The sequence below is a fragment of the Asparagus officinalis genome, unplaced genomic scaffold, assembly GCF_001876935.1.
Source record: "Asparagus officinalis unplaced genomic scaffold, Aspof.V1 AsparagusV1_Un565, whole genome shotgun sequence".
Lineage (NCBI taxonomy): Eukaryota > Viridiplantae > Streptophyta > Magnoliopsida > Asparagales > Asparagaceae > Asparagus > Asparagus officinalis.
Window position 1 is genome coordinate 114,393 of NW_017972828.1, and position 9,623 is coordinate 124,015.

Consider the following 9,623-nt stretch of genomic DNA (forward strand, 5'->3'; position numbering starts at 1 on the left):
GAACTTTTGGGGTTCTTGTTCTGTTGTTCATAACCGCCATAAACTATTTCAGTCCACTAAATTTCACATAAAAATATATCATTTAATCTCCAAAATAGCACCATCGATTCTAACGTCTCATGTGGCAAGCATGTGCAAAGAAAAAGATGAAAGTAATCCCTTAGTCCCAAAAAGCTACCTATTTTTCTTAAAAGAGTATATTTTGGGACTAAGAAAGATTTTTCGTCCTTTTTTCTTTGGCATGTGCTTACCCAGTGACCCGTTAGAGTTGATAGTGCTAATATGAGGACAAAATGAAAAATTTTCAGGTAACATTTAGTGGAATAAAAAGTTAAAGAGGGTTATGTGCAATAACCCCTAAAGTTTAGGGGGTTTAGTGGAAGAAAAAATAGTTGAGGGAGTTTAATTCAACTCTTCCAAAGTTCAAGGGGTTTTCTATAATTAACCCTTTTAGAAATTTGTTGGTGTAGAACATGCATGGGCAAGGGTGTCGTCTCTAGATGTATCAAAGGCACCAATTTTGTTGGAAGTCAAGTGTTGCACATCATATGCTAGTTACTAGTAGGAAAAAAACGTATTATCGTTGTGAGTAGGATAAATGCGCACAATGATTCTTGCTTCAAACCTCATTATTACTTGGTTAGTTAGAACATGAATGGTGTTTGTACTGTGAGTTGTCTCGTCACATATTGATGGATGGGGGTAAGCATAAATGAGGTGGATAGCTCTTGTTTTTTCTTCTGGTAAAGCAGTATATGGTTAGATGTTAGTGCCATGACTAGAGGTGGATGGCTCTTATCTTCTACAGTAGGATTGGTAAAAACTATTTGAAATCAAGAGAACCCGATTTGTGGAAAGATCTCTCTGAAAAACACACATAGCTTTAGAGATGATGACTTTTTTACAAGTTGAATACTTTTTTATTAAAGTTTGTTCTGCTCTCCTTATTATGAGCATACTAACAACGTGGTCTTAGGTAGCTTGAGTTTCCAACAGGAGTTTATGTTGTGTTTTCTGGGTGTATGGGAGTGGTAAATCATTTATTAAATATGTATCGTTATACACTCTCCTCATAACTTCAAAAGCCAAACCTTCTTGGGATCGAAGGCGTGAACCCCCGAGAGATGATGCTTAGACTTGATCACATCATTTTGTTGTGCATGTTAAAGTATTATTGTTTAGTGCCATGGATGAAATAAAAATTGCACAAGATTTGATAGAAACTTAGTACTATGTTTGTCTTCGTTTGTTTAAATTGTTAGCAAGGAGCCGGCAGACTTAAAATACTTGTTAGATTCGAGGGTATGTGCATAGGACTGCACTTTGAGAAGTCATCAACAATGATGAAATCCTTAAACTTTTATGTTCCAGGACGATGTGGTCGTGCTTTAATATATCCTCTCTGTATATTACAATAAACAAGATGGAAAGTGGAAACCATAAGCAACTTTATTCAAGCTTGACCAGGAAACGAAACATGGTTCTTTTGTTAGAGGACAAGCATCGCAAACTTGAATAATAATAATAATAATAAAACTTGTGAATTTACAGCTTTACTCAACAGGTCCAAAGTTGGACTGTTTTCTTTTTTTATTAATTATTGGTGGTTGACTGTAATGATGTAACTCATTCCATATCTCACGGGCTCCAATTGACTTCCTTACCTCTAGATCTCGTAAAACCACAAGCATAGGAAACAGAATTTCAACAACAATCTAATCATTTTGTGAACTTGTTGACAGATAGCAAGTTGAACTGAGACGGAACATGAAAAACATATTGTGAGAAACAATGAGTTACCAATGTGAGAATAGGTGCGTTTGAACCATTAGGCATTAATACGGTTTGGTTCTAGTGTTTGGGAACACCATTACAAATCAAAGGCAAATCCAAGTGAATGAGTAATCCAGAATCCCTAAACCAGGTGTGATGACCAGGTACCGAGAGTGAGCACTAATTTGTCGGTAAAAGCTTTGGATGACAACTACTTCACATGTCTTCATTCAAAGATAAAAGCGATAACTAGTTGCCCCTGTTGTATATAGTGAATAGTCAGATTGATTTTCATGGAACCTTGTCACTACCTCTCCTTAAAATAACCTTTAGACTATTAAAAATTTAAACATTATCTCTTCTCTGTGAAGCTGTCTTGTGTAAAGTATGACTAAAGAGGTACATTGACAAGTAACAGAAAGCAAACATAAGGCAATCCTCCGCTCATTTGTTGTATAGCTTTAATGGCTACAATTGCCCTTAAATACCTTATAATTTCACTTTTTTTTGCACTTACATACGCTCACTTGTTTATTGCAGCATTCGTATACCCTAAATTGTGTAAAATTAGCACATTAGTACCCTCTCTGTCATGCAAACATGAAAATTCTCACCCGATTATTCTCATACGACGGTAGGAATCAATTAGCATGTGAACCTCATATGAGAACATTCAGGTGAAAATTTTCACGTTTGCATAATGGAGAGTGCTATATGCCAATTTTAGACAACGTAGAGTACATAAATGTTGCAAAAACAAGTGAGGAGGGCATATAAGTGTAAAGTGTGTGAAACAATAAGGTATTAAGTGGTACTAGCCAACGTTGATACCCTAGTACTTAAGACTATTTGGTTTTTGCTTTCAGGTTTTCAACACTTACGGTATTATGGGAAATGCCGCATTACTTCACAGATATGGTTTCACTGAACCTGACAACACATTTGACATCGTGAACATCGATCTCAACCTTGTCCTGAAACATTGCTCTTCCTCATTCTCCAGTCGCTATATTAGATCAAGGGTTTCATTATGGAGAAGGCTAAATTATTCAGGCTGCACAAGTGAGAACTCTGAGTACTTTGAGATTTCCTTTAATGGGGAGCCGCAGATAGAGCTTATAGTTCTTGTATACATCGTTTTTCTCCCAGAGTATGCATATGAGAAATTGAATTGTATGGTAGATTTTTTTGTCGAGGCCATTGATTCTACAAACTTGATCAAATTGATCAATATCACTAGAAATAATTGCAGTATTGGAGCAGAGAAGATCAATGAGTTATTGCTGACGAGAGATGTCCGTAATGCTCTTAAATCTCTAGCTGATATGAGGGAGACTTTTTATGGACCGAACACTTTGGAAGATGATGAGAGTAGGTTGAGAATACGTTCTTCTGTGAAAGATCGAAAACTGTATCATTCGCTAGTGTTAAGAGTATGTGAAAGGAGAATACTTTCGAGGCTAAGGGTCTACGCTTCTGGAGGGTATAAAACCAAGAAAAGAAAGGTTTAGTTGCTCAAGTGTGAAGCTATCTGTAGCGCGTTTGAGTTCATTTGCATTCAGTTGAACATGCAAGTTTTAATGTAAACTAAAAAATTATGTCAAAATTTTTTTATTGATCTTCATTTACTTGGGTCTGTAACTAAAATTTTGCTTCTCTGGCTCCAGATTGGGGTCCTTCTCATTTACTGCTCTTCTAGTCCTTACCAGCTTGAATCAAATTGATCATATTGTAACACGTGTTACTAAGTGAAAATGAGGATTTGGCTCAAATCTCTCTCAAGAAGCAATTTGACTTTTCTTTTCCTTCTTTCCAACAAAGAATTTTTCTAGAGTTTAAATTATTTGTGTTGGATTGTTTATTTTATTTTATTATTTATTTATTTATTTATTTATTCTGAGAGAAAGAATAGAATGTCATAGATGGTGCGATCAGCTAAATTAAAACAAAAGAGGTCACATGCAAAAGACCATATTAGCAACTCCAAAAACCAACCAACCAACCAACCAACTCCAAAAACCAACCTTGTCCTCAAAATTCGACCCTCTTGAAAATTTATTACGAAAATCGACCTACTTTCTCGTCACGTCAGTATCGTGGCAAGAAAGTGGGTTGATTTAAAAAAACCTCCGTTCTAATTAGTTAGGGTTACAAACCCCGACTAATTATGAGCTTGCCCACAACCCTTTAATAGTTTGACAGCTAAATTAGTCGGGGTTCGAAACTCCGACTAATTTAGCACATATTTAAATTTGTTGGGGTTGGAAACATCAACCATTTCGAAATGCCTAATTCGAAATGGTCGGGGCTCTCAACTCCGACCATTTAGCAAAGAGTGGTCAAGCCCAAGTTTGAAAAGTGGGAACTTGGCTAGGTCACACAATAGTCAGGGTTGCCAACCCCGACTACTTATTCTAGGTCCCACCCCCTTATATAAACTAACTGAAACCCTTCTCTCCCAGCCGTAGCATGCAGACGAGCTCCAGGTGCAAGCGAGCTACCAGTGCAGGCGAGCTCCAGGCACAAGCTAGGTCACACAATAGTCGGGGTTGTCAACCCCGACTACTTATTCTGGGTCTCACCCCCTTATATAAACTAACTGAAACCCTTCTCTCCCAACCCCATCTCTCCCAGCTGCAGCATACAGGCGAGCTTAGCATGCAGACGAGCTCCAGGTGTAAGCGAGCTACCAGTGCAGACAAGCTCCAAGCACGGGCGAAGACCAGTTCAAGCAAAGGAGCTATCCAGGCGAGCTCGCAGGCGAACTCGCAGAAAAGGCCAAAAGACAGCTTGTCTTTGACCTAGGGTTTCCCTATAAAAGGGAACCCTGTTCACGAGAAATTGCTGAGATTTTCAGCGCATCTTCTCTAGAGAACTGTAGCGGCGGTGGCGCGGTGGCGATTTTCCAAAAGAAAAATTCGCACGACTCCTGTAGCTTTTTGAACGGAGAATTTTCAGGAGAAAATTCTCATGATTACTGTAGCAATTTCTACAGTTGTGATTTTTTTGATTGAGAGATCTCAAGGAGTTTGAGATCTGCTTTTTGCAAGCTTGTAAATTTTCTTTGATAATAAAAAAATTATTGTGTGGCTCCCGAGGACATAGAAAAGTTTGTCGAACCTCGTTAAATCTTGGTGTTCTTTCTCTATTGTTTTGTCTCTCTTTTCTTGCTGTCATTAGGGTATCATCCCCAACAACTGCTATCAGAGCCCAAAAACGATTCTGAGGAAGTCAGATTCGAGTGGACGCAATGGCAGCAGATTAAGAAAAGGTGAGACTAGAGAAGTTTGATGGCACGGATTTCGGGTTTTGGAAGATGCAGATAAAGAATTATCTGAACCAAAAGAATCTGTATCAACCTCTTCAGGAAAGAAGCCAAAGGGTATGAAGGAAGAAGATTGAAATCTTCTAGACAGACAAGCCCTCAAGGTTTATTCGATTGACGCAAACCCGTAATGTTACCTTCAACATTGCCAAAGAAAAGACCATGACAGGTCTTATGGCAGCACTCTTTAATATGTATGAGAAGCCATCTGCCTCAAATAAAATTCACTTGATGAGGTGTTTGTTCAATCTACGAATGACAGAAGGCGCGTCGGTAGCTCAACATCTCAATGAACTCAACACAGTCACGACCCAGTTGAGTTTAGTTGGAATTGAATTTGACGAAGAAGTACGAGCATTTATACTTTTGTCTTCCTTACCAGAAAGCTAGAATGCTTCTGTCACGGCTGTGAGTAGCTCGTCAGGAAGCAACAAGTTAAAATTTGACGATGTTCATGATCTAGTTCTCAGTGTAGAGATCCGACGGAGAGAGTCGGGTGAATCGTCAACCTATTCAGTATTGCATACAAAGTCAAGAGGAAGAAATTCAACCAGAGGGAATGGTCGCGATAGATCAAACTACCGAGATAGATCAAAAGACAGGAGGTCCAAATCCAGGAATCCCAGTAATTCCCATGGCTCGAAGACTATTGAGTGTTGGAATTGTGGAAAAATCGGGCATTACAAAAATCAGTGCAAGAGTGCACAGATGGAAAAGGAGGCGAAAGCAGAGGCAAATGTTACTTCCACCTCAGAAGGAGATGATGATGCATTGATATGCTCTTTAGAGAGCAAGGTGGAGTCTTAGGTGTTAGATTCTGGAGCATCATTTCATGCTACTTCTCAGAAAGAATTCTTTGAGAAGTATGTCCCCGGAAACCTTAGATATGTATATCTTAGTGATGATCAACCGTGTGCTATTGTTGGCAAATGTGTAGTGAAGATTAAGTTGAACGGATCAGTTTGGGAGCTGAAGGTAGTCAGACATATTCCCGACCTGAGAAAGAACTTAATCTCAGTAGGCCAGCTGGCTAACGAAGGCTACACTACGATCTTCCATGGTGATGATTGGAAGATTTCAAAAGTCTCTACGACGATTGATTGAGGCAAGAAAAGTGGCACCCTCTACATGACAGCAGTTGCACGTTGTTCGATCGTAGTTGTAGCAAGCAATGAAACTTTAAATTTATGGCACTAGAGACTTAGCCACATGAGTGAGAAGGGGATGAAGATCATACACTTGAAGGGAAAACTTTCAGGTCTACAGTCAGTGGAGATAGACATGTGCGAAGATTACATACTTGGAAAGCAGAAGAGAGTTACCTTTCAGACAAGTGGCAGAACCCCAAAGAAGGAAAGGCTAGAGTTTGTTCATTCTGACGTTTGGGGACTAACAACCATCTCATCCATTGGTGGGAAACACTACTTCGTGACTTTCATCGATGATCACTTTCGGAAAGTATTGGTTTACTTTCTGAAGCATAAGTCTAAAGTGTTTGAGGCTTTCAGGAGATGGAAAGCTATGGTTGAGAATGAGACGAGTCTGAGGATAAAGATGCTCAGAACCGATAATGGTGGTGAATATGAAGACACTGTATTCAAGAAGTTTTGCTATGAGCATGGGATCAGAATGGAGAGAACCGCGCCCGGCATGCCTCAACATAATGGTGTTGCTGAGCGTATGAACCGAAAGTTGACAGAAAGAGCCAGAAGCATTTGTATACAGTCAGGTCTACCGAAATAGTTCTGGGTAGAAACAATCAACACAACAGCTTACTTGATCAACTGAGGTTCATCGGTTCTATTGGAGCACAAAATAATAGAGGAGGTATGGTGCGAAAAGGAGGTAAAACTATCACATCTAAAAGTTTTCGTTGTGTAGCTTATGTGCATATCAGTGATCAAGGCAGGAATAAGCTTGATCCCAAATCCAAGAAATGCACCTTCATCGTCTATAGGGAGGATGAGTTTGGTTACCGCATTTGGTATGATGAAAACAAGAAAGTGATTCGTAGCAGAGATATGATCTTTAATGAAAAGGTGATTAATAAGGACAAGCATAAAACAGATGTCGGTGACTCAGAGCAGAATGAGTCAATATTTGCGGATATAGATGATGTCCCAAATAGTTCCACAGAGGAACCAAATCCAGCAAGTCCTTAGCCAGAAGAACTCATTGAACAAAGTGGTGCGCAGCAGTCCGACACACCACATTCTCCTACTCCTATGTTGAGAATGTCTTCTCGGCATCCTATGCCTAACAGGAGATACATGAACTATCTGTTGGTGACGGGTGGAGGGGAGCCTAAATGCTATGATGAGACATGTCATACTGGAGATGCTATCAAGTGGGAGCTTATCATGAAAGAAGGGATGAAGTCTCTGATCTCAAACCAGACATGGGAACTAGCCGAGTTACCCATGAGGAAGAAGACACTACACAACAAATGGGTGTATCAGATGAAAGAGGAGCAGGATGATTCTAAGAGATACAAAGCTCGACTAGTTGTCAAAGCATTCTAACATAAAGAAGGAGTTGACTACACCGACATTTTTGCTCCTATTGTAAAGCTCAATACTATCAGATCAGTGCTGAGTATTGTAGCTATTGAAGATCTTCATCTTGAGCAATTGGACGTGAAGACCGTATTTTTTCATGGAGATTTAGATAAGGAGATATACATGCACTAACCAGAAGGTTTTCTGGAAGAAGAGAAGAAGAAAATGGTGTGCAAACTTAAGAAGAGTTTGTATAGCTTGAAACAAGCCCCAAGACAGTGGTACAGAAAGTAAGTTCGATGGCTTCATGCACAATGAAGGTTTCTAGAAGTGCAATGCCGACCATTGTTTGCTACTTCAAGAGATATGAATCCAGTTATATCATCTTACTGTTGTATGTTGATGATATGTTAGTTGCAGGTGCAAATATGGATGATATCAGGAAGTTGAAACAACATCTATCAAAAGAGTTTGACATGAAGAACTTGAGTCCAGCTAAGAAGATCTTTGGAATGAAAATCACGAGAGATAAGAAGAAAGGATTCTTGCAGTTATCTCAGACAGAGTACATCCACCGTGTTTTGAAGAGATTCAACATGGGTGACGCCAAGCCAGTCAGAACACCCTTGGCTAGTCATTTTCGCCTATCAAAGGATCAGTCTCCTCAGATGGAGGAATAGAAAGATTTCATGGCTAAGGTTCCTTACGCCTCAGCCATTGGGAGTCTGATGTATGCTATGGTCTGTACGAGACCAGACATTGGCCATACAGTGGGAGTTGTCAGCCGGTTTATGTTAAATCCTGGGAAAACTCATTAGGAAGCAGTCAAGTGAATTTTGAGGTATCTACGAGGCACTACAGAAAAGTGTTTGTACTTTGGTGAAGGAGAGCTAAAAGTACAAGGCTACATAGACGCAGACTTTGGAGGTGAAGTCAATTATCGAAGAAGCACCATCGGCTATATATTCACTGTTAGAACTATAGCGATTAGTTAGATGTCACAAATACAGAAGATTATCACTCTATCCACTGCAAAGGCTAAGTATGTAACAGTGATTGAAGCCAATAAAGAGATGATATAGCTTCAAGGCTTGTTAACTGAGCTGGGACTCAAACATGAGAGGAATGTCTTGCATAGTGATAGTCAAAGTACGATACACTTGGCTAAGAATTCCGTATTTCACTCTAGAACCAAGCATATTAGGCTTCGTTACCACTTCAAAAGATCTTTGTTGGAAGATGATATGTTAATACTGGAGAAGATCCAAAGGAGTAAGAATCCAGATATGTTAACAAAAATAGTGACTATTCAAAAACTGGAGTTGTGCGCAACTTCAATTGGCCTTCACGCATAGGAGATGAAGGCAGAGTCACACTTTAAGAAAGATGCTTGTTAAGAGAGCTTGTCAATGATGGTTTGGTCCTAAGTGGGAGATTGTGGTTTTAGGGTGTAGACCCAAACCTTAGAACAAGCACACCAAGCGAAAATTCGCTAAGTGATGAAATCAGGTGAGCTCAAACAGTTCAAGTGAGCTCAGCATGTAGGCGAGCTCAAGCAGTTCAGGCAAGCTCAGCATGCAGGTGAGCTCCAGGTGTAAACGAGCTGCCAGTGCAGGCAAGCTCCAAGCACAGGCGTAGACCAGTTCAGACGAAGGAGCTATCCAGGAGAGCTCTCAAACAGGCGCGCTCGCAGGCGAACTCGTAGAAAAGGCTAAAAGACAGCCTGTCTTTGACCTAGGTTTCCCTATAAAATGGAACCATGTTCACAAGAAATTGTTGAGATTTTCAGCGCATCTTCTCCAGAGAACTGTAGCGGCAGCAGCGATTTTTCAAAAGAAAAATTCGCACGACTCCTATAGCTTTTTGAGCGGAGAATTTTAGGAGAAAATTCTCATGATCACTGTAGCGATTTCTACAGTTGTGATTTTTTTATTGAGAGATCTCAAGGAGTTTGAGATCTGCTCTTTACAAGCTTGTAAAATTTATTTGATAATAAAGAAATTATTGTGTGGCTCCTGAGGACGTAA

At 39.7% G+C, this 9,623-nt stretch overlaps 1 protein-coding gene across 1 annotated transcript in view; it reads left to right on the forward strand.

The window, feature by feature from the left end:
* The window catches only part of LOC109827941 (ribosomal lysine N-methyltransferase 4), a 19,224-nt gene extending 15,679 nt beyond the window's left edge, over positions 1–3,545 (forward strand). The window contains 1 exon segment of the mRNA XM_020394968.1: positions 2,640–3,545. Within this exon segment, the coding sequence (XP_020250557.1) occupies positions 2,640–3,284 (645 nt within the window). The 3' untranslated portion in view covers positions 3,285–3,545.
* Positions 3,546–9,623: the final 6,078 nt, after the last annotated feature.